This window comes from Euleptes europaea, chromosome 4 (genome assembly GCF_029931775.1).
Source record: "Euleptes europaea isolate rEulEur1 chromosome 4, rEulEur1.hap1, whole genome shotgun sequence".
In the NCBI taxonomy this organism is placed as follows: Eukaryota; Metazoa; Chordata; class Lepidosauria; order Squamata; family Sphaerodactylidae; genus Euleptes; species Euleptes europaea.
This window is the reverse complement of record NC_079315.1, coordinates 70,294,264-70,319,346: the sequence shown is the minus strand read 5'-3', so window position 1 is coordinate 70,319,346 and position 25,083 is coordinate 70,294,264. Positions and strand designations below refer to the sequence as shown.

The 25,083-nt window shown below is 42.2% G+C and overlaps 1 protein-coding gene across 3 annotated transcripts in view; it reads right to left on the bottom strand.

Moving 5' to 3' along the window:
• Positions 1-25,083, bottom strand: part of PGGT1B (protein geranylgeranyltransferase type I subunit beta) — a 44,234-nt gene that overhangs the window by 12,338 nt on the left and 6,813 nt on the right. For all 3 annotated transcript variants that reach the window (XM_056848270.1, XM_056848269.1, XM_056848267.1), the window contains 3 exons: positions 14,263-14,330; positions 6,652-6,803; positions 2,717-2,849 (listed from right to left, as the gene is read on the bottom strand). In XM_056848270.1, the coding sequence (XP_056704248.1) occupies positions 2,717-2,849; positions 6,652-6,803; positions 14,263-14,330 (353 nt within the window). The remainder of the gene's footprint in view (positions 1-2,716; positions 2,850-6,651; positions 6,804-14,262; positions 14,331-25,083) is intronic.

Genomic DNA, 25,083 nt, shown 5'->3' with positions numbered 1-25,083 from the left:
AATCAAGGACAACTAAAGCCTGATGTTTTACAGTACTGGAAATCTTTAAAACAGGCTGAATAATTTAACATTTTTTGAAATGTCTCACATTGCAAACTATGTTGTTGCTTGAAGTTTTCACTAGGTGGAACATCACAGTGCTAAAGCTTATGTGCCCCAATACTATCCGACACAGCAAATTCAAGGAAAAAAACAGAAGTGTGTGAGCCACACAAGAGGGTATTATGAACTTTTAATAATTTGTATGTACCCTTTTGTATTGTCCATTTTTTATTTTTTGTTTATGTTTTATGTTATAAAAATAAAAAAATTATAGATAGATAGATAGATAGATAGATAGATAGATAGATAGATAGATAGATAGATAGATAGATAGATAGATAGATAGATAGATAAAAAGTCTTTCACTGCTTTTGGAACTGTTCACGCATATTTTATATAACATTCCCATCCCAGGAGGAACCATGGTCAACACAGTCAACATGGGAATGACTCAAGAGTTCTGACTCATGAGTACATGAAAACAATACGAGAAAAGCTTAAAAAAGAAAACTTAGAATATGGCCATTAAGCAGTTCTTCACAAAGAGGAAGTGGGTCTTTGGAAGAAAATACACATCACTCAAACCCAAGTTCCATAAATCAATAGGATAGTATTGCTTTCTGTATTTTGCAGCAGAAGGTGTAGATGAGATCTGACTAGTTGGCTGGCGATTTCAGATAAATCAGTGATGCAGCAAGCACTTAAAAATGGTGGCACTTAACACAGCAAGTAGGCTGAGAACTCCTGAGTTAACATCTTCCTTACTTCATGCTAGTTAGGCAGACTGTGTTCAATTTTAGTAAACAGATGTTAAGTAGAACAACATTCTAAGGATTCAGCAGACAATGAAGAAACATCAATTGTTGTTGCCTAACCAAACTCCATGAACTTCTCCAGTATGCCAATTTGCACTGCCAAGGAAAGTTCTGACAAGATATACTGGACATGTTTACTGAATTGGGCACATCTAACTTCAAGAAAAGATTCATGGTAAGGAACCAGCAGCACTTTGAGATATATAAAATACTTTCATCAAGAGGGAGAACAGCTATCCAGCACAGTCACTGAGAAAAAGGCAAGCAAAACTAGATTCGTGTTGTACCACAACTGGTTCAGAATTTAAGACTTCACAAAGGGTTTCAAATTACCACACAATCTAATGGTCATGGCAATCAGGAGACGTTTTTCAGGATGTTTTAAAAGGAGACCTGATAAGCTTCTCTTTGGGATGGCATAAAGTCTAGAGAATCTTAACTCTGCGGTGGTTGACTCTGAGTGGTACAATACTATGTATTTATTGACTTGCAGAATTGTTGTTGCATAACCAAATCACATGAAGTTCCCCAGTATGCAAATTTGCACTACCAAGGAAAGTTCTGACAAGTCTCATTTTCTTGCAAAATAGTGACGTAAGATATAGAGAAACAAAACCATATCTTTGTTTAGTAGCAGCTTCCTAACAATGATGTGCATTTTGCCTGTAATAAAGGGACATATCAGAACAATCTAGAACTGCAGAAAGACCAACACCATCATTTGCATCAATGTTATATTTAGTCTGCACTATAATGAGATACAAACCCCTCAGATATTCAGAAACATAGCTCTGAGCAGAATTATTTTTCATTTTCCATTATCTGTACTGCCTTATGCTGAAAAAAGCTCTGGTTCCAAGGCTTCAGGGCATCTGCTATAAGGAATCCCAGTATAATAACATATTACTGCAATAACTGAGTTCAACAGCAACTGCACTACCTCAGTCATGAAGTATCAGGAAATGAAAAATCTCAAATATCACTGTTACCAATGCAAGCACCTCAACATAAAAATGACCACTGCAAACAAAACATATTGATGTAACAGTCCAGTACTCCAAAGAAGATGAGAATGAAAATTCTAACAAGGGCATCCAATTATACATTCTAATCTATTGTACTGGGAAACAGATGGAGCATTAGTGCACATGACAAGTCAGGATGGAATGAGACGTCCACTGGTAAACAGGATCTCCAACCCTGTAAGTGCCACTGACATGTGAAAACAGGGCAATGGGTAATCTACAGGGAAGAGATGGCTTGGAGGGGTTTAGCCCTTCCCTGCTTGACCCTTTTCCTTACTGGCCTAGAAGTTGTATTCTGAATGTTTAGTTGGAAGAAAAGTGATTTAGGGCAAGGAGAGAGATTACAGTTTAAAAAAAAAAACAGTGCATTGGGAAACAATTAAGCATGCACCCCTGCCCACTACTTCTCCCCCAGCAAACTGGCAGCAAGCAAGGGGTTCACTATCCAAATGCTCCCCAAACACCTATTTTTGACCTTCTTGCATTAAAACAAATGGCTCGAAGTGTAAGCAAATTACAAAGTATAAGGACTGGGTTACACACCTGCATGCACTGCCCCACTGCCTCCTTTTCTGTCATCAATTTGGCTTTCCTCAACCACCCCCCAAATCCAACTTCAACCATTTTTGCAACTATTAGCCTCTGCAGGAAGTAGAACCTTTTCAGTTCCACCCCAGGTTTCTTGAATATCCTTCCATGGATGGTCTATTTAGTTCCCTCATGGAAGTCTACAAACAAGTAAGCGCAAGTAAAACAATCTTATCTCGTTGTGGTTTCAACAAGAGCAGGATAGAGCTCCTAATAAGCATTCTTGCATTTCTTAACAAAACTCACCATGCTTCTCCTAATGTACTCTACGGCTTTCTTCGTATCCATTCCTGACCAGTTGTTGAGCATGTAGCATATACAAGAAGCACAATACACAAATCTCATGTCGTTTTCACTTCCATCAAGGACTGCACAAAAACTGAAAAATATATTGAAGTTATACTGAATATGCTTGCAACAATTATTGCAGCATTAAAAGTAATTATATTTGGACACCTTTACTTCATGGTGGGGGGGAGAGAAGAGAAAAATGCAGTGTGGTTTTCTAAGGGATAATTCTCAAGTTACCTGCTACAGGACAATGCCAGATCCTCTGCCTATTCCCCTCACTACAAGATACAGAGGCTTCTTGTTTTGACTTGTAATAGGGCCCATTGCTCAGCAGAATGGCAGTGCCTCCTCATGGTTTTGTGTCTTCCTCATTTCTATGCTCTCTGATTCTAAGGCCAATGAAAGACCTCCATCAATGGAGGTAGTAAGATCAAGCACCTGAAGCTTAAACCAAATAAAGGTGACCCTCCACACTAAATCACTGACAAAAACTGTGACTTTATTCATCTCCATCCAGTCAAGGAGGTCTTTAACCTTGGCCACATACCCATTTTTAGGGAAATTGAGCACCCATCAGAGAAGCTTCCAAAGTCCTGGGGGAAACTGGTGTGCCTCTTTTTCATGGCTACAGTCCCATCCAAAGGAAAAGTGGCATAATTCATCCCAATGTTCAAAGTTAATATCAGCACACACATATGAAGACACTACAAGAATGTGCATTATAATTCTCAGTTATGATCTTTTTGGTATTCTGCACAACACATAAACAGAAGTGAAAGAGAAGCTCATACAACTTATCCAGATAAATATCTGGCTATTTCTTTCAATATTTAATGAAAGGTTATATTGCATGTATCCTTCCATCTGCTGTTGTATCACATTGCTACAGATAAGTTACTGTAACAATCCTCAGCAGAATTTCTCACCCAGCAATTTACCCCAGCGACTTGTGATAACTTCAAAGAAATACAAGTGATAATTTACATCTGGTGACAAATGCTCCCATTTTGATCAAATTCAAGAATACATTAAACATTAGATGGAGAAACCACACTTATACAGGCAGTATGTAAAAAACTAGGGTTGATTCACACATTATGAAATTCATATGGACTTTTGGTGATGTTCTGGGAGCTTCCCCTCTGGGAATTTAAGTCTCAAATGCATGTGGACCTGATTCAGATCAGGGCCACCACAGCACTCAAAGAAAAGTGCCCTTCTTTGCCTTTTGGAAAAATTTACGTGTATGGAAGGCTACATGCAAGTTTCCACAACAGGGCTCCCCAGAGATGTTTCAGGTGAGGAAAATGGTACGGGGGAAGGCTTAAAAACTTTCTCCTGGCATGCTATAGTTCCAATCTGAATCAAGCCCCCAACTGCCTGGGAACACCTGGCACACATCTGCTCTAGAGTTACCATGGTAGCCACACATCCACCATGTCTAAATCGGCCCTGAGGAAGCCACAAGTATTCAATACGTAATTGTTATGGTATGTAACACTGAAAATAAGATTTTTAGCTCTTTAGTAGCTTTAGTAGCATTTATTATACTCTCTCTCAAGTGCTTTCAAATACTACTGGAGGCCCACAGGCTAGTAAATAACAACACACAGAAGCCCCATCTCAACCAAATTATCTAATCAGCCAGACTGCGAGAAAATTTCTTTTCCCTGTGTACCCCTACCCCTGCCCACTAATTCCTGCCCACTAATTCCTGCTTGATATTACCCATCCCTTTCTGTCTCATCTGTGTCTACGATATTCAAATTACCACAGGTTAATGCAGCTAGAGCCACAGCAGAATGAACACAAATCAGAGTATCAATGGGAGACCGGAAGCAAATTAATGTTGGCCTCTACCCAACCATGCAGTACCCATTTCCCCCTCCCGCTGTTGCCCACTGAGTCCCTCAAAATATTTGTTATAGGTCGGGCCAACAGGTCCTCAGGATCTGCCCAGGGGCAGGGAGATCATTCCCCTTTTTAAGAACACATATCCTTCAGTATTTAGAATATGTGGCTGAATACAGGCAGTTTTATGATTTCTATAAAACCAGTCTTTTGTTACATTTTTATGGAGTAGTTACTGCTCAAAATGTGTTCAAACTGATCAACAAACTGGCCAGTCAACCTAAAAATATGACTTTCCAAGCTCGTCAAAATCTTTCCATGTGTACATAATGAAAACAATTCAAGTATACCTGCAAGTACCATAACAAAGAAAACCCACATGTGAGAAGATTAAGATCTACATTTGGATGTTTAACTTGAATAATTTATAACTGGCCTGTATTCCTCTGATGCACCAATCTCTGTCTATAGCATTACAAGCACTTTGGCAAAGTAACCTAATGACCTTTATACATTAAAGTAAAATGTGTGCAGTTTCCCTTCAACTGCTTTCTTTAATCGCCAGTAAAAACTAGATCTAAAATTAGACTTCTGAATAATTAGAATCCTCTTTCCCCTCTTCATACATAAAACACTACCTTAAAAGCGTACCATTTGATGGGAAGTAAACTCTCTTTAGACTCAAATGAAACGAAAACCCCCCACAATATTTCCAGAAGATAATTCACAGTGGGTAGCCGTGTTAGTCTGTCTGCAGTAGTAGAAAAGGGCAAGAGTCCAGTAGCACCTTAAAGACTAACAAAAATATTTTCTGGTAGGGTACGAGCTTTCGTGAGCCACAGCTCACTTCTTCAGATACCAAAACTCATACCCTACCAGAAAATATTTTTGTTAGTCTTTAAGGTGCTACTGGACTCCTGCCCTTTTCTAATATTTCCAGAGGCAGGAAAGCATTCTACAGAGACAATGGGAGGAATTCACTTAGCACAATATAGAAGACAAACATGCATTCTGCCTTGGTAATTCTTCTCTTCAATAAAGTTCAAGCTTTCTTCAGAAGCAGGCATTTCCTGCAAAATACTGGATTACCAAACACCTGCTTTGTTGTCAGTGAGAGAACTTGCCTATTGCTGAAGTACTAAAGACTGAGAAATAAAAAGAGGGGCAATTCAAGTAATGGGGGAAAAGATCTATAGCTAAACCAAATCTATAGCTTGTGAAAGAAGCCCTGTTGTGGAAGGAGATAACACCAGGCAGACGGAACAACAAGAAAGGGTTGGTCAGCCTGAAAGACAAGCCAAAAGATCAGGGCCAGATGTGGGTAAACAGGGAGCATGGCTTACCAAGACACCAATCCAGCTAAAGCATATTCAACAGTAAGCTGCACATATTGAAGCTAGCATAATTGTTCATGATGTCTAGAGAATCTGATTATTGAAGCACACGGACCTTTCAGCTTTAGCATAGACAGACTCAATGGGAAGCTAAGACAGACTGAACATATTTAGCCCCAATGTACCTCTGCTCCATATAAATCTTCTCCCTCCTCTCTATGCCACTTAAAATTAAAAGCCAAAAAGAGAACCACCACTCCTCTCAGAGGAGTGCCTTGGTCTCAGTTTGCCTTCCACAGAAGGAAGGGAGGAAGAAATAAAGCATGTGAATAAGAAGATTCCTCCTCTTGTTTATAATGCCACTGCTTCCCCCCAGGGGAGGGACTGTGGCTCAGTAGTAGAGCATCTGCTTGGCATGCAGGAAGTCCCTGGCATCTCCAGCTAAAAGGATCAGATTGTGGGTAATGTGGAAGTTCTCTTCCTGAGACCCTGGAGAGCCACTGCCAGTCTGATTAGACAATACTGACCTTGATGGACCATTGTTATGGTTAAGTATAAGGCAGTTTCAGGTGTTCAATGGTTTATGTGTTCAAACTAGATTTAGCTCAACTAATTCCTACTTCAAAGTAGAGTGCATTATGTATTTTGATCCAGTTTTTCCTTTCTAAAAATATATATTTCCCTGCACCATGGAATCCACCATACCTCCCATCTTCCAGCTGGAGAGCTCTTAGTCCTGCCAAGCAGGCTTCTTTATTTACTCGGCTCAAGTCATCGCCAAGAATTACTAGGCAGGAGAGGCCAGTATAGGTCATTGCTATGTGCCCACTATCATAGGGATGGGAAACACCAGGACCCTGAAATACAAAAGAATGCAGGTTTCAGTTTACTATCTAGAATAATGACTGCACAGAAATATCAGAGTCTATTTTAGAGGCAAACCATGATCATTTGTTGGAACTATCTCTGGGCATGAGGCACGCATCCAAAGAGACTTGTCTGAAAAGTCTATATATAAATACCCCCCTCAACATGACCCACACAGATCAGCAGCTGCGCAAGGAGACTATAGGAAGCATGACAGCTATTTTAAGACAAGGGTAAGTTTCTGATACAAAAAGAATTTTGCATAGTTTTTTACAAACTGTTGGCAGTTTGCATTTAGTCCTATAAGTCCTCAATCACCAAAATCCTTTATGTCTAGATAGTAATTTAAGGAGTGCCTTCTGCAAAGAATTTACCAGAAAAAATTGTCAGTGGCACAGCTATAGATAAACTGCATCACTGGACTGTCTACTGACTGAAACTGGCAAAACTGACTTCTCAGTTTTTGCAGGGATCCACAGAGACTCGAGTAAACAAAGATTTTAAAAAGTAAGCTAAGTACACAGGAAAGGCATTTTCCTGCAATACTCCCCGAGATTTACCGTACATAAAATGGGGTTTTACAAGTTTATTTAGGACACAACATATTTAGAAATAAGATCACATATTAAGAACCTGAAGTCCTAAAACTCTGTGCTGTTTTACAGAATAGTTAAAAGTCAACCAGAGTTGCTGACTGTCTCACACCCAACACCACAGTTTTCTCTCTTACGGCCATGAGTTTATTATTATGCAAATATACAATGCATCTAACACATGAGGGGGGCTGAAAACTTAGCTTGTCTTTTTAAATGTTGTAATGCTCACGAATGTAAAGAAAAATGTGAACACATTAACATGATGGGCAGCCAGGGTCATTTTATCGTAAGGATATTTATATTGTATGTCACTCACAAAAGCTGTATTTTTCAGGGGAGTATCACAGTAAGGCAGAAATGTTTGGAATGGAATCTTAGTTCATGAACCAACCTGCTAACATACTGTATCTGATATGGCAGGCCCAGCTGGTCCTCTGACCTTGTAAATTGGAGTATTTCCTTTCTGCACTACTCTAGCCTACTTTCCATCCCACAGCCAAGCCTAAACTGTTCCCTGGGTCTGCTACAGGGAAAGTCTAGGAAGCTAAAACAGCCTTAGAAATGAGCATGGTAATTGCTCCTTTTCGTGTTTCTGAGCAGACAAAGAAAGGGCACAGCCTAGCAGGTTGAAAGCCCCAGCCCCTAAATCCTACAGAGCATAAGCACAACCACACCAAAAAGCAGCTCCCACGGTATGGGCTTAGGATGTGCTCCTTCATTTTTCCTAATGGAAAAGGGGCAATACGACTTTCTGAGTACTTGCAAAAACATTATGCAAAATAATGTATCTACTTAATTCACAAGCATGCGAGGCTAATCATGCTGTGTTTACAACGGGCAAAAAATATCATCTGTTGACCACTCTGGAAGGGAAGGACTGTTGTAGGAACACAGAATGGGAAAAGTACAAGGCCTGTGAGAACATTAACTAGATAACATTAAACAAAACAGACACGTTGTCTTGGCCCCTCCCTCATTCTATTCATTGTGTTTGTGACTGAGAGTGTAGACTGAAAAGAGGAAGCAGAAGATGGCTAAGAACAGCTGGAGAGGAGCCCAGCAGGAGCACAGTGCCGGCTGGGCTCTGTCCCAGCTGTTCTTAGCTATCTCCTGCTCCCCCTTTGCAGCCTGCAGTGACAACAAGCACACAACAAGCACACACACAATGTAGCAGAAAGAACTGAAGGAGGAAGGGACAGCTGATGCCTCAAGTCCAAGCTTTAAAGGAAAGCATCACGGAGGAAAGCATCACGGAGTGGTCCAGGAGCTTGACCACAGGCATCCTAGAGGCAAAGGAAAGCAGGAAGAGTTGGGGCTCCGTTTCCATATTTAAAAGGCTGTTCTACAAGAGGTTTGAGCTGATTATAAACTGAGGTTCTAATTCTACACATGTTATTTACCAGGGAGTTGAGGTACTGAGGGGCCGTGTGCAGGATGGGACCCTCTGCACCCGCTGTTCCAGTGCATCATGCTCCTGCTGTAGCAGAAAAAAGTGGTGTGCCAGGGTGCCCCTTCAAAAGCCGCCTTCCTCTATGTCCCAGCCCCGTTTTTGGGCAACTCAGCCCAAGCATTAAAGGTGCAAGCATGGCTGTGGGGAAGGACAAGTGCCTGCAGAAGAGCTCACCTGCCTGCAAGGCTTTTCTCTCTCATGGGGGACCCAAAGCAGCTTCTCATATTGTCCTCCCCTCACCTCCACCTCATCCTCACAACCGCCACCCTGTGAAGTAGGTTAAGCTGAGAGATTGTGACAGGCCCAAGGTCACCCAGCAAGCTTCCGTGGCAGAGTGGAGATTCAAGCCTGGTTACCCCAGGTCTTAGTCTGACACCCTAAGCACGATACCATACCAGTTCTTCCCCAGCTGGCCACTCCCTGCCCTTTACACACACACACACAACATGGATGGGGAAGGGCTGCTGCGTGGCAGAAAACAACAACACTGATAAGAGCAGCCCACAAGGTAAGGAGGGCCCCATAGGGAGAAGGAGGTGGGGGGGGGGTCCAGGGCAGCACCCCACTGGGGTTTCTCCTGGTAAGGTCAATGGCCAGTCCACCCCTGGTCTGCTTCCACTTATTTACATCCTACCAAGAACTTTATCACTGAGGAGATCCTGGCTGTTGCTACTATGCCTTGGCCTCTAACCTCCTAGCATCTATGCTATTGTTCCCTTCCCCAAACCCTATGCCCCTTCCCTTCAGATGCCGCTCTTGATGAAACAGACCTCCGAATATTGCTTAGCCCTCTTCCCTAACATACAAAAAGAACACAAATTAGGGAACCCTGCTTGTCCTTTCTGTTACAAAGTTTACAGCACAGGCAAATTGTAACCTAAAAGAAACTAAAAGCCAGAACCTCCAAGGTAGCTTTCTCAGAAATGTTACCTGTTCCACGTGCAGGACCAGCTAGGCAGGCACAGTTGGTGAGTCTCAATGAGTGGATGAGACGGTGGAGCAGGGAAGAGGGCTTTAGATTTGTAAGGAACTGGGCAACATTTTGGGACAAGCCGGGCCTATACAAAAGGGATGGGCTCCACTTGAACCACGATGGAACCAGACTGCTGGCGCGTAATATAAAAAAGGTGGCAGAGCAGCTTTTAAACTGAACCTGGGGGAAAGCCGACAGGAGCTGAGAAGCATCCGGTTCGGGCAAACTCAGTGCATATGGACAAAGGGAAAATTGCTTCAGATTGCCCACATGGGAATTACTTCGACATGAAAGGGAATGGCAAAAAAATGATGGATAGCCACTTAAAGATGCCCAAAGGCAAATGCCAGGCAAGTCGAAAGAGAGAAACAGTGTGGAGGTGTTTCTATGCTAATGCTAGAAGCCTCCAAGCAAAAATGGGGGAATTAGAGTGCATGGTTTTAAGAGAAAACATAGATATAGTGAGCATTACAGAAACGTGGTGGAGGGGTGAGAACAGTCATCCCTGGTTACAAACCATATAGAAATTACAGGGAGGGGCGTATTGGAGGGGGTGTTGCTATGTATATCAATGAAGGCATAGTGTCTAATAAGCTAGAGACCATAAAAAGGGCAAACTTGTCCACAGAATCCTTATGGGTGATGATTCCGGGCCCCAAAGGAGATTTAGTACTGGGGACGTTCTATCGGCCCCCTACCAAATGGCTCAGGGTGTTCTTGAGATGGAGAATGAAATTAGGGAAGCATGTAAAGGTAATGAAGTAGTAATAATGGGAGACTTCAACTTCCCTCATATTGATTGGATAAGTGTATGCTGCAGTCAAGCCAAAGAGATAAAATTTTTAGACATCCTAAATGACTGTGCCCTCAAACAGTTGGTCATAGACCCAACCAGAGGGGAGGCGATACTGGATGTAATACTCTGTGGTGCTGCCAGTGATTTAGTGCGGGATGTGGATGTAGTTGAGCCAGTTGGCAATAGTGATCACAATGGCATCAAATTTACTTTATATGCAAATGGGAAAGTGACTGGGAAATCTCACACAATTACCTTTGACTTTAAAAGAGGGAACTTCTCTAAAATGAGAAAACTGGTAAAGAGGAAGTTGAAAGGAACAGTTAGGAGGGTTAAATCTCTTGAAAAGGCTTGGGGGTTACTCAAGTCCACATTACTAGAGGCTCAGCTAGCTTGTATACCACAGGTCAGGAAAGGTAGTAACAAGTCCAAGAGGTCACCACCATGGCTAACGGGTAAGGTGAAGGAAGCCATTAGAGAAAAAAAGTCTTCCTTCAGAGACTGGAAGGGTGCCCAAACGAGGCGACAGAAGCAAACACAAACTTGCACAAAGGAAATGCAAGCAGATAATTAGAGATGCAAAAAAAGATTTTGAGAGGCATATGGCTAAACACATCAAAACAAACAATAAGAAATTCTTTAAGTATATTAGGAGTAGGAAACCAGCTAGGGAAGCGGTTGGACCATTGGATGACAATGGGAGTAAAGGAACTCTAAGGGAGGATAAAGCGTTGCTGAAAAACTAAATGAATTCTTCTCATCTGTATTCACTGTTGAAGATACAGGGCAGATTCCTTCTCCTGAACAGAGATTTTGGAGAGGGGAAAATGAGGAACTGAGGCAAATAGTGGTAACAAGGCAGGAAGTCCTAGAACGTCTAGACAAACTGCAAACTAACAAGTCACAGGGATCAGACGGTATTCATCCTACAGTTCTTCAAGAACTCAAATGGGAAATTGCTGAACTTCTAACAAAGATATGTAATATGTCCCTTCGATCAGCCTCTGTACCAGAGGACTGGAGAATGGCCAATGTAACACCCATTTATAAAAAAGGTTCCAGGGGGGACCAAGGAAATTACAGGCCAGTTAGCTTAACGTCTGTTCCGGGTAAATTAGTGGAAAGCATGATTAAAGATAGAATTGTCAAGCATATAGAAGGGCAAGGTCTGCTGGGCAAAACCCAACATGGCTTCTGTAAGGGTAGGTCCTGTCTCACTAACCTATTAGTTTTTTTTTGAAAGCGTCAATAAGCATGTGGACAGGAATGAGCCTGTGGATATTGTGTATTTGGATTTCCAAAAAGCTTTTGACAAAGTCCCCCACCAAAGACTGCTAAGCAAACTTCATAGTCACGGGATAAGAGGACAAATCCTCTTATGGATTGAGAGCTGGCTGAAAAATAGGAAGCAGAGAGTAGGAATCAATGGTCAGTTCTCACAATGGCGGGATGTGAGCAGTGGGGTGCCTCAGGGATCTGTGTTGGGACCGGTGCTTTTCAACCTGTTCATCAATGACCTGGAGTTGGGGTTAAACAGTGAAGTAGCCAAGTTTGCAGATGACACCAAATTATTTAGGGTGGTTAAAACAAAATCGGATTGTGAAGAGCTCCAGAAGGATCTCTGCATACTGGAAAAATGGTCATTAAAATGGCACATGAGATTCAATGTGAGTAAGTGTAAAGTGATGCATATTGGGACAAAAAATTCCAACTTCACATATACACTGATGGGATCTGTGCTGGCAGCAACAGACCAAGAAAGGGATCTTGGGGTGGTAGTGGATAGCTCAATGAAGATGTCAACCCAGTGTGCAGCTGCTGTAAAAAAGGCAAATTCCATGCTGGCTATAATTAGACGAGGAATACAGAATAAAACTGCTGATATCATACTGCCCTTGTACAAATCTATGGTGAGACCACACTTGGAATACTGTGTACAGTTCTGGTCACCACACCTCAAAAAGGATATTACAGAGCTTGAGAAGGTGCAGAAAAGAGCAACCAAAATGATTAGAGGACTAGAGCAACTGTCCTATGGGGAGCGGTTAAGACGCTTAGGGCTGTTTAGCTTGGAAAGAAGGCGGCTGAGAGGAGACATGATAGAGGTCTATAAAATTATGCATGGTTTGGAGAGAGTGGACAGGGAGACGTTTTTCTCCCTCTCCCATACTAGAACACGGGGTCATCTGGTAAAGCTGGAGGGTGAGAGATTCAAAACAGATAAAAGGAAGTATTTTTTCACACAACGCATAGTTAAATTGTGGAACACCCTGCCCCAGGATGTGGTAATGGCTGCCAGCTTGGAGGGCTTTAAGAGGGGAGTGGACATATTCATGGAGGAGAGGGGTATTCATGGCTGTTAGTTAGAATGGATACTAGTCATGCTGCATACCTATTCTCTCTAGTATCAGAGGAGCAGGCCTATTATTTTGGGTGCGGTGGAACACAGGCAGAATGGTGCTGCTGCACTCGTCTTGTTAGTGGCTTTCTAGAGGCACCTGGTTGGCCACTGTGTGAACAGACTGCTGGACTTGATGGGCCTTGATCTGATCAAGCAGGGCCTTTCTTATGTTCTTAGATGTACTTTGACAAAAAGGCTGAGATTTCACTTTTAAGCATCAAAGCTTTTTTTCCCCTGGACATCAGCAGAACAACTGCATAGCTGATGTCATCAAAGTGATGTTCTCCCAGTGGAGCATACCCTGATTTGGAGCACTGCATTAAAGTAAGTTTTCAGGCAACACTTCAGTATTCTGTGCATTAAAGCAATGCATAGATCCACTCAGTTTAATAACAGAAAAAATAGTTTGCAGAATTAGCCTGCAACACTAAGGGTGATAGAAATACAAATGACTGTGGCAAAGACATTCAGTGGTTCATTATTAATCAAAAGCTTCCTCAGTTACACAGCAACATTTATAACCACTCGCCCCCAAATCTTCTAGGCCAATAGTACAGCAATTGAACAAGTTAGCTGGGAAAAGATGTTTGGGGAGGCTTGATGGAAAATTTGGGTTTGCCTCTATATAATATATGGCATGGCTGTGAAATACTCCCAGTCACTTAATAATGTTATATATTTATAAATTCTAAAAATGAAAAATATAAACTTCTTCAGTGTTAACTATTGTGATTTTTATTATTTATGCTTGAGAGAGGAAATTAACTGGAGGAAGGCAAGTAAGGAAGCAAGAAGTGTGAACTAAGATTTGCCTGAGATTCTGGAAAACAAATCATTTGGCTTCCGAGTCATGGTAAATGTAACACATGATCTAGTATTACAGAAGCTGCTATTAGCGTTCTGAACTCCCACGCTGATCGATTTTAAAGTCTAGGAAGCTGGGTACTGCTTTTTCTTTTTTACTCATCCTCTTAGCTTTTTTCTTTTTTACTCATCATTAAGGAATATTGCTCCCCACCTCTTTACAGAAATTTTGCAATGTGTTAGGGTTTTTTTATGGGTAGCAGTTAGAAAAAACACAAGAACATTTTTCGCTTGCAGGATGAATCCTGGGCCAATACTCACCTCACAGGCTTATATGATGCTTTTGTAAGTATCTGTTAAAGGTCAAGGAGAAAACATTCAGAAACTCTCTTCCCACCCACCCCCACCCCCAATACAGAATTAACTAACCTTGGATGGATTGAATGGCATTCCCAGATATGATGAACCACGAAATCCACAGCGATGAAAGTTTGATCCTGGAGATTAAAAAAAGTACAATTTCACATTCATTGCACATTCATTGACACAAGACATGCATTAACCATAAAATCTACTTGTATTTAATCTTCTACATTACTCAGAAGTACCACTACATTAAATGGGACTCACTCCCAAGTAACTGTGCACAGGTTTGCAGCATCAGCATTAACATTTCAACTGAAATTTAAAGCTTTATTGCAGTGTTACTGGTGACTGATCACTCTCCTGTCCAATGTGTTATTTATAAATGTAAGAGAGAGGGATGGTGGTGGTGAAAGACAAGAATCACCATGGGAGTGGGAGAGGAAATCCTTGAAGCATATTTCCTGTGAATTCTTTAAAACTTGTTTTATTCTTTATCATTAAGACCAGTGGTTCTACAATGGGCGGTACCGTCCCCTGGAGGGGTGGACTTATCTATAGGGTGCTAAGTTGCAAGATGGCGGTAAGGGGGAGGTGGGCCCTTTGACCACGTTGTTCACTTATTTACATTTGTCCAGGCTAGAGCCTAGAGCAAAGCACCTTCCTCACTTCACCTTTAAAGTTTTACTGCTCCTATCACTTTCAAAATTATTTCCTTTGGTCACTTATTTTTATATTGACGTTTCTGAGTTGTCACAAGATAGCCAATGGCACTCCAGGTTTCTGCTTCTGCACAGTGCTGAAATCTGGTGGCAGCTATTGGACTATTTAGTAAATACACTACCAGAGCTCTAGTCAGACTAGTATATTGTGTTTTGAGAAACTGATCTTGAATATTTGCTGATTCATACTGAACTTCATTGGCTATGGGAGAGGGAGAGAAGTTTTTCCCTGTCCACCCTCTATGCCATACATAATTTTATAAATCTCTATCATGTCTCCCCTTACCTTTTTTTTTTTTTTTTGGTTAAACAGCCTGAATTGTTTTAACCAATCTTCATAGGGCAGGTGCTCCAGCCCCCTAATCATTTTGGTTGCTCTTTTCTGTACCTTTTCAAGCTCTACAATATCCTTTCTCAGGTGCGGTGACCAGTACTGTACACAATATTCCAAATGTGGTCTCGCCATGGATTTGTTTATGGGCAGTATGATAGTGGAAGTTTTATTTTCTATTCCTGTTCTAATTATGGCTAGAGAAAAGGATTTGCCTTTTTCACGACAGCTGCACACTGGGTCAACATTTTCATCAAGCTATCTACTACCACCCCAAGGTCACTTTCTTGCTCTGTTGCTACCAGCTCAAATCCCATGATGTTTATGAATCAACATCGTTTCAGTGGTGCAGTAACCAACACTAAGAAGTTAAATTAAAGGCAGTGTTTTAACAATGAAACTCTACTGAATCGAGAAGGTACAGCATGAAGCAGTATATACAGCCCTCTCCATACAAAGAATCAAATTACTACAGCAATTCTATTATAGCACATATACCAAGTAATTGTTCTAATCTTTCCAGTTCACAATTTACTTACAGTTTTTAAGACAAAGCCTCTACTATTCATATTACAGTACCAGTAAAAACCCCACTGAAGCAATCTTCAAAGAACACATGCAGACAGAGCAAATTCAATACATAAAATCTAATTTTAGATGCAGGGTTTAATTGACATGAGTTTGTAGCATGCTTCAGAGATGCAACATTTCCTGTACATTTGAGCCACTTCACATCCTATGCTGCCAACAAACCAGTTCCCAACACTTTCTCTTCAGGGTTTAAGGTTTACACAATTTTTAGACACCACAGTATTGGTCCAGGATTGCTACTTCCTGGCCAGGCGAAGAGCAGCTTTGTGCCTGCTATATTGTTTAAGGCTAATGTTCCTTGATCAGCAGGGGCTGTTGACTTGTTGAACCATTGGTTAATCTTGTGATGTCTCCGGGAAGCCTTGGAATAGGATGAGAACACTGTGCTTAACTCTTTGAAGTAGAGACCTGTTTATTTTCACTGTACTTATGTGGAGATGCTTTTACTTTAAGATATGATACAAGGACATAAGCCAGTCATATTAGTCTGTTGCAACAAAAACAAAGATGTGTGCCACGTTAAGCCCAACAACTATATTATGATATAAGCTTTCTCAGGCTAGAACCTATTTTGGCTGATGCACTAACCATTGTTCTTCGTTGGCAAAGTATTTACATATATAAATAAAAGGTGTTTTTTTAACAACTGAAAAGCTAAAAGGCCACAAAGTAGCTATAGTATTTTTATGTAGAGTTCAAATACATACCACGTAAGAAGGGAATGATCCATTTACAACAGCCAACACACTATTCATATTATATTTGGGCTCTTATAAAAACAGGCTTCTTGATTGGTTTCACAAGCCATTCAACATGAGCACATTAACTGGCAGATGTCTATCTCATTGTCCATGTTTTGTAAATCATTGTTGAAGTTGTTTAAGGAGGCTAACAGAGCAATCCTGAGTGGGAGGGCTGAACCAGCTCAGGAGATGATGTGGCCCCTGCGCTGGCGTAAATGCCACCTGTGCTGGCTAAACTGGCATGGAGGCCGGCGCAGAGCCACTTACGATGGCGCCGGAGAGCAGCACAGCAGCACCATACTCAGGCACCGTTGCTGCCACCACGGCACCATTTCCCCAGTGCAAGGGCTCACACCAGCTAAAGAGAACGTTCTCAGGGGTAGAACTGGCTTTAGTCAGCTCCCAAAGCCCTTTTGCCCCGAGAACGCCCTCTTTAGCTGGCGCGAACTTGTGCCAGCAAAAAGGCAGCCGTAGCCCCATGAAACCCTATGGTGGGGTTTCACTGGGTTTGTAAAAATTACCTTTTTGCCTTGTTATTTCGGGCCAGGAAGCTGCTCAGGAGGCGCAGCTGCGCCATCCCCAGCCCAACTACCCCCCTTCAGGATTGCGCTATAATATTCTCAGCTATATCCATCATTGGAGATGCCTTTAAACATTGTTTTATGAACTGACTTGACATTATAATTACATCCTAAAATCTTTTAGATCTTAATTACAGCAGGCAACAGCATGGACTACCACGAAGGACATCATACTGAATTTAAGAAAATGACATACTCCCAACACAATCAGTAAACATCATGGGTATTATCAGGCAGTTTTAAAACAATGAACAGAATTCAATGGCGAGAGATGAGGTTATAGAGCAATGAGGCAGAAAGAATGCTGGAATGAAGTTCCTGGACTTAAAAACAATTTTTGGGATGAGAGAAAGCAAGTAAAGAGATTTCAGTTTTGTTAATGATATTGCATGTCAAAAATATGTGCCACATAAAATCATATTTTTTAAAAATCAAGAAATTAAAGCCAACATAAAGAAAAACCAATCTGACACTCAGTTAACTTTTAAAGACAGGTACAGTTGCAAAGCCCTGACCTGGATGGCCCAGGCTAGCCTGATCTCGTCAGATCTCAGAAGCCAAGCAGGGTCAGCCCTGGTTAGTATTTGGATGGGAGACCACCAAGGAATACCAGGGTTGCTGTGCAGAGGAAGGTACTGGCAAACCACCTCTGATAGTCTCCTGCCATGAAAACCCCAAAAGGGGTCACCATAAGTCGGCTGCGACTTGACGACACTTTACACACAAACACAGTTACAAAATAAAATTCTCACAAAAGTCATTTTTCCCATTCATTCATTTATTGTTATGGCCATTGGCCAGCATAGTCACAAAAGTCAGACATGTCAAAGTTAGATTTAAAGTACTCCTGTGACTGCTGTCATTGGAAGTATTTTATTTAAATTCAATTATGGAATAGCACCATCTAGTGTCAGCTCTCTGAACAAATGATATGACTACTGAAAAGTCTGAAATGTTCACAAACAGAACAATGACTCGCATCAGACATTATTCTGAGGATATTTCAGGTGGAGGAGTTTTATTTTATAAAGAAGGCTAGGATTTACACAGCAAGTGTCCAAAAATTAGAGCTCTTACTACATGAATATGGACTTCGTAACAGTAAACTTAGTGGCACTGAATACCATGAAAATCTGATGTGGAGAAGTTTGCTGAGTTTGGAGAAACATGGTAAATTATCAGCATAAAAGATTAATAAAAAATAAAACACACTTAATTGGCATAAATATCAATGAAGCCACATACAAAAGATCTCAGACAAATATAGTTTCAAGTGGTCTAGTTCAGCTGTAGGGTACTTAGGAAAATGGTTGCCTTCTAGTACAATTGATTTATATAAAAGCAGCCCTTTAAGATTATGCAAGCAAACCAAGTTAGATTTGAAAAGATGGTCTTTATTACATGTTGTGCAATGCCATGTCAGTGAAAAATAAGATCTCACCAATATCTGACCTGTTGAATGAGGAAAACTCAAACCTGGCTTCCTTGACTGAATGTGGTCACTTAAACACAGCTCACACCAGCTGGTATAAAGTCCTTCACCAACCTTGAACAGGAGGTTGGGGGGATAGCATTTATTTTCCGTGAGTCTTTATATATCACTAGATACCTGGTGCAGACAGAGGCTGATTTTGATTGTATGCACCTTGTGTTGGGCACCAGGGGCAGATTAGGGATCCTTCTGGTGTACCACCCGACTAGTTTACCAGCAGGGCCTCTGGCCGAACGGACAGGCTTGGTGCTGAGTACCCCAAGGATGACTGTCCTTGGGGATTTCAATGCACATGCCAAGGCTGCCTTGTCGAGTCAAGCTCAGGACTTCATGGTCACCTTGACAACAACGGGTCTGCCTCAGATTGTAAGGGGCCGAGACTTCCGGTGGTGCTGCTGGGGAGAGCACTCCATTTCCCCAGGCTGTCCTGGGAGAAATCCAAGTTTGCGTTATTTCTGGGGTACATAGATACCCCAATCCGACCCTTGCAAGTGGGTTGGAAAGCAGGAACTCCCTGCAGCCCGCAAACGCGGTTTGACCTCCTAGGTACTCTGAGGGGGCTTTTTAAGCCCCTCGGAGTCCTGGACGCCGGTCCTGCGAGGGCACTAGGGAAGGACATCGCCAAAACGCAACTTAGGCATCAAGCTCCACCCTCCACCACCTTAATACCAACATAAGGACTACATAAAGAAAAGAACCTCACCTCTTGACACCCAAGTGAGTACAAAAGAACTCTTCGTCTACTTACTGGAAACTTGAACAGACGGGGGGCTGATAAGAATATTTCTGGGACCCCCATTCCTCCTTAATCCGAACTGAAAAAGTTTGATCTGAGTTAGCCATCGGGATTAGCGACAGGAGCCTTATCTATCCGATCAGCCTAAACCATAATAAAGAGTCGGAAGGATACCTTTTGATTGACAAGAACTATCACCAATGGGTCCAAGGGAAGGGGAGGGTGATTTTTCTTCCTGATTTTCCGGCGAAGAATATCCTGCCACGTTTGCAGTAAGGGAGCGCCTGGAACGGAAGACCCTCTATAACAACCTATCTATCATCGGAACTAAAATAACAGGAAGTAGTTGTAGGACCGATTACGCGTCGCACTCGAGTTACTTGGAAATCATTCCTGAAGGAACAACCATCGAGAAGAGGCGGTAGAAGGTCCACGGCACTAGCAACTTCCTGTATACTTCCTGATCAGCCCGACCTAGAGCGACCGAAAAAAACTCACTGGTATTTCAAAACTTTAAAACGCAATTCTAGAGCCAATTTCGACTCTTTTCAACCCGAAAAAATTATAAGGCTGATGTTTGAATTATTATCTTTTAATTAGAACTTTAAAGGCCCTGTCTGTGGACATGTATTTTACCAGCTTCTTTTGGCTTAATACATAGCCCTGCTCCTATGAAATCAAAGGGAATTTCACAGAATTCAAACATGGAAAAAAAATACAGGATATGCTTGCTAAACATTCTGAGGCGACAATTAAACAATTAAAACAGATTTCAACACAGATGGCTCAACTGATTTCAATGATGACGACTCTTGACCAATCATCACAGGTAGGCAATCAGAAGTTGGATCTGGTTATAGAAGACATAAAAGTCTTGAAAATTCAAACGATGACCACAAATACAGACATACAAGCAATGGACTCTTCTGCCCAAAAAGTCATGGAAGAATACAAGGATACAAAGAAGAAGACAGAAGTTCAAGAAAGCAACCAGCCGGCGATAAAGAGATCAGACATACAAGAAATAGACTTTTCATTTAAAAAAGTCATGGAACGACGTGTGGATATAAGGAAGAAGAGAGCAGGTCAAGGAATACAGATTGAAGCCACGATGGAGATGAAGCCCAGAAAGAGTTATTTTTGGATACGTATCCTGTCTGAGGAAATGAGAGAGAACAAAGAAATCCTGTTCCCATACCTGACTGGCCTATTTCAGTTACAGAAGGAACTATTAGACCATGGTTAAAGGATTGATTTAAATATGATTGCTGGATCCAAAGGCTTTGATAGTGTGGACGGGTGGCATGGCTATTAATGATGTAGTGGAATTAAGATTAAGACATCATTTTGGGAATAAAGGGCTAGAAATTCTTGAGAAAAAAGACTGGATTGTTAAAATGTTTGAAGTGGCAGAAATGGCAAAACTCACAGCTATTCTAAATGAAGAAAATGACGTTCGGTTTCTGGGGGAATGGGGGGCGTGGATGCATTATTGTGAATATGAGTTAAAATTGGGAAGAATGGAAGAACATTTTCTAATCTGATCCAGAGGATTATTTTTGGGTTTTTTTTATAATGAATAAGCATAATTATATTTACTAACAGATTATGGTTTTTTTTATACAGGATATTGATAGTTTATTAAGATTAGATTAACTACGACGAGATGAACTTTTTATTAAGAGGAAGATAGAGGTGAAGGGGAAGTCAAAATTTTCCATTTCTTTTTTTTTCTTTTTTTTCTTTATTATATGTTATGGAACTATAACAACTTTAGGTTAGAATTGAAATTTTATATTGTCATAGATGTTGTTTAATGCAATGGAAAATTTTTAGTATAAAATCCAATAAAATCTATATAAAAAAAAAAAAGTTTGTAAGGGGCCCACCACATGAAAAAGGGCATATGCTGGACCTTCTTTTCTGCACCCAGCAATTTGCCGGTGATCAGATTAGGCGGCTGGAGGTTCGGCCCTTGTCGCAGACAGATCGCCCTCACATTTGGCCCTTGTCATGGTCAGATCACTATCTTCTGGAGGGATGGTTGAGCTTGCTGCCTCCTCCCTGCAGGGGTGGTGGACCAATTCGCACCATCTGCCCTTGGAGATTAATGGATCCTGTTGGTTTCCAGGTGACTCTGGGGGATTTTGAGTGCCTCCCTGGTGACTCCGAGGAGGTCCTTGTAGCTGTGTAGAATGATGGGCTGAGGGGGCCATAAACAGAATTGTTCCTTAGTATCCACTTCCATGCTTTCTAAGGCCACCAGATTCTTTATTAACCAGGGAGCTGGTTAATAAGTGGACTGGAAAACAACTCCAGCAACATTGTCAGACGATTGGGATGAATCAGACAGAGCATGCCATGGAGCCCATTTGTGGACTTATGAGGTAGCAGTGATGGCAGTGAAGAAGACCTTCTCTGCCACCACTGCATCAGCAGAGTCTCGTCCAGCTCAATTGTTTAAAGTGGTTCACAACTTGATAACACCTAAGTCCGACCCTGCTGGCAATGAAAATCTGGGCCCCAGCTGTGATGCTTTTCAAGGCTCTTTGCTGACAAAGTCTCTCTCATCCGTTCCAACCTGAAGGCCAAGTTGAGTGCAGATCCAGTACCTGAGGTGCAGAAGCGCCAACTCATCCTTTTGTTATGGATAGTTTCCGATTGATCCTGCCTATGGAAGGTGACAGAGTCCTTTGGAGTGTGAGGGCTACCACCTGTGCTCTGAACTCATGCCTGCCCAGAAAAGGTATTGAAGCCATTAGTGAAAATTGTCAATTCCTCCCTGATTGAATGGTTTTGAACCAATGCTTTGAGGCTATGGTCAGATGGCTAAGGCAGAACAAACAGAAGCCAAATCCAGACAAGACAAAAGTAATGCTAGATGGGAAGGCTGAAATTCTAGAGGAAATTAATCCATTTGTCCTAGATGGAGTGAAGTTGGCTTTTTCAGAGCAGGTTAAGAGCTTGGGGGTGCTCAAGGACCCTGCCTTGCTGTTTGAAAAAGCAAGTTGGCATGGTGGCCAGGAGCACCTTCTATCAGCTGCATCTGATTCGCCAGCTTTCTCATTACCTAGGCTCAGCTGATCTGGCCATGCTGATCCATGCTTCTGTAACCTCACAGTTGGATTACTGCAATATGCTCTACATCAGGCTGCCCCTGAAGACAACCTGGAAACTACAACTTGTCCAGAATGTGACAGCTCAACTATTGTTGCTTATTTTGGGAACATATGTTGCTTTTGAAACAGCTACATTGGCTGCCAGTCTGATTCTGAGTTCAATTTAAGGTGCAGGTTATAACCATTAAACCCTTTTATCACCTGGAACCCAAATATTTCAAGGCCAATCTTCTTCCACATGTCACTGTGCACCAGCTACAGTCACCAGGCAGCCATCCGTTGGCTGTCCCACCACTCAGGGTGGCCCATCTGGCATCTACCAGAGCCTATGCCTTTTCTGTTGCGGCTCCAGCTCTGTGAAATGGGCCCACTGAAGGGGTGAGAGGGGCCTCCTTCTTGGAGATCTTCAGGAGGCACTGCAAGGCCGGCCTGTTTGCCAGGGCTTTTGAGGGGGTCAGAGTGGCAGGCATTTTTTAAGGGGGGAGGGGGGGAGAGATGGTGAACTTGCAAATCTCGTTACTACAATCATTCATTCACAGCAAAGATTTTACAATAACAACCTGAATACAGTGAGGGGAAAAAAGTATTTGATCCCCTGCTGAATTTGCCTATTTGCCCTCTGACAAAGAAATGACCAGTCCATAATTTTAATGGTAGGTATATTGTAGCTGTGTGAGACAGAATAACAACAGGAAAAGCCCCAGAAACCCAGAAGACAAAAGTCAGAGATTGATGTGCATTATAATGAGTGAAATAAGTATTTGATCCCTTTGCAAAAGATGACTTAGTACTTCGTGGCAAAACCCTTGTTGGCAATTACAGAGGTCAGACGTTTCTTGTAGGTGGCCACCAGGTTTGTACACATCTCAGGAGGTATTTTGTCCCACTCCTCTTTGCAGATCCTCTCCAAGTCAGTAAGATTTCGAGGCTGATGTGTAGCTACTCGAACCTTCAGCTCCCTCCACAGATTTTCGATGGGATTAAGGGCTGGAGACTGGCTAGGCCACTACAGGACCTTAATGTGCTTCTTCTTGAGCCACTCCTTTGTTGCCTTGGCCGTGTGTTTTGGGTCATTATCATGCTGGAATACCCATCCTCGACCCATTTTCAATGCCCTGGCTGAGGGAAGGAGGTGCTCACCCAAGATTTGACGATACATGGTCCCATCCATCATCCCTTCGATGCGGTGAAGGTGTCCTGTCCCCTTAGCAGAAAAACACCCCCAAAGCAGAATATGTCCCTCTCCATGTTGGATGGTGGGGATGGTGTTCTTGGGGTCGTAGGCAGCATTTCTCCTCCTCCAAACACGGCAAGTTGAGTTGATGCCAAAGAGCTCGATTTTGGTCTCATCTGACCACAACACTTTCACCCAGTTCTCCTCTGGGTCATTCAGATGTGCATTGGCAAACTGCAGACGGGCCTGTACATGTGCTGTCTTGAGCAAGGGGACCTTGCGGGCTCTGCAAGATCTCAGTCCTTCACGGCGTAGTGTGTTACCAACTGTTTTCATGGTGACTATGATCCCAGGTGCCCTGAGATCATTGACAAGTTCCCCCCGTGTAGTTCTGGGCTGCTTCATCACCGTTCTCATGATCATTGCAACTCCACAAGATGAGATCTTGCATGGAGCCCCAGACTGAGGGAGGTTGACAGTTAGGGTTAGGGTTGACACCTTCTCACCAAGCTGCTTGGCAATAGTCTTGTAGCCCAGTCCAGCCTTGTGCAGGTCTACAATCTTGTCCCTGACATCCTTGGACAGCTCTTTGGTCTTGGTCATGGTGGCTTGTTTAGAATCTGATGGATTGATTGCTTCTGTCGACAGCAGAACCCTAACCCTAATCTGGCTGGTTGATAGGGGATCAAATACTTATTTCACTCATTATAATGCACATCAATCTCTGACTTTTGTCTTCTGGGTTTCTGGGGGTTTTCCTGTTGTTATTCTGTCTCTCACAGCTACAATAAACCTACCATTAAAATTATGGACTGGTCATTTCTTTGTCAGAGGGCAAACGAGCAAATTTAGCAGGAGATCAAATACTTTTTTCCCTCACTGTAAGTCAGATCAATATTAATTGTACTACACACAAACACACACACACTGGGGATTAATCCCCAGTATCTCCAGTTAAAGGGACTGGGCAAGTAGGTGATGCGAAAGACCTGAGACCCTGGAGAGCCACTGCCGGTCTGAGCAGATGATACTGACTTTGATGGACCCATCGTCTAATTCAGTATAAGGCAGCTTCATGTGTGTTCATGTGTTCACACACATGTATAAAGGTGAATGTCTTAAACGCAAGAACAGGGGCCAAATGGTTTCACTTCTTACAGCTGCAAAATTATAAAAATGCAAGAATAACAGATGAAGCAGAAGTCTTTCATCAATATAAAAATTCATTTGTTTTGAAAGTAACCAGAAAGAACTATTATTTAATATATACATGCCTCTGTTGTGTGTGTAAAGTGCCGTCAAGTCGCAGCCGACTTATGGCGACCCCTTATGGGGTTTTCATGGCAAGAGCCTAACAGAGGTGGTTTGCCAGTGCCTTCCTCTGCACAGCAACCCTCT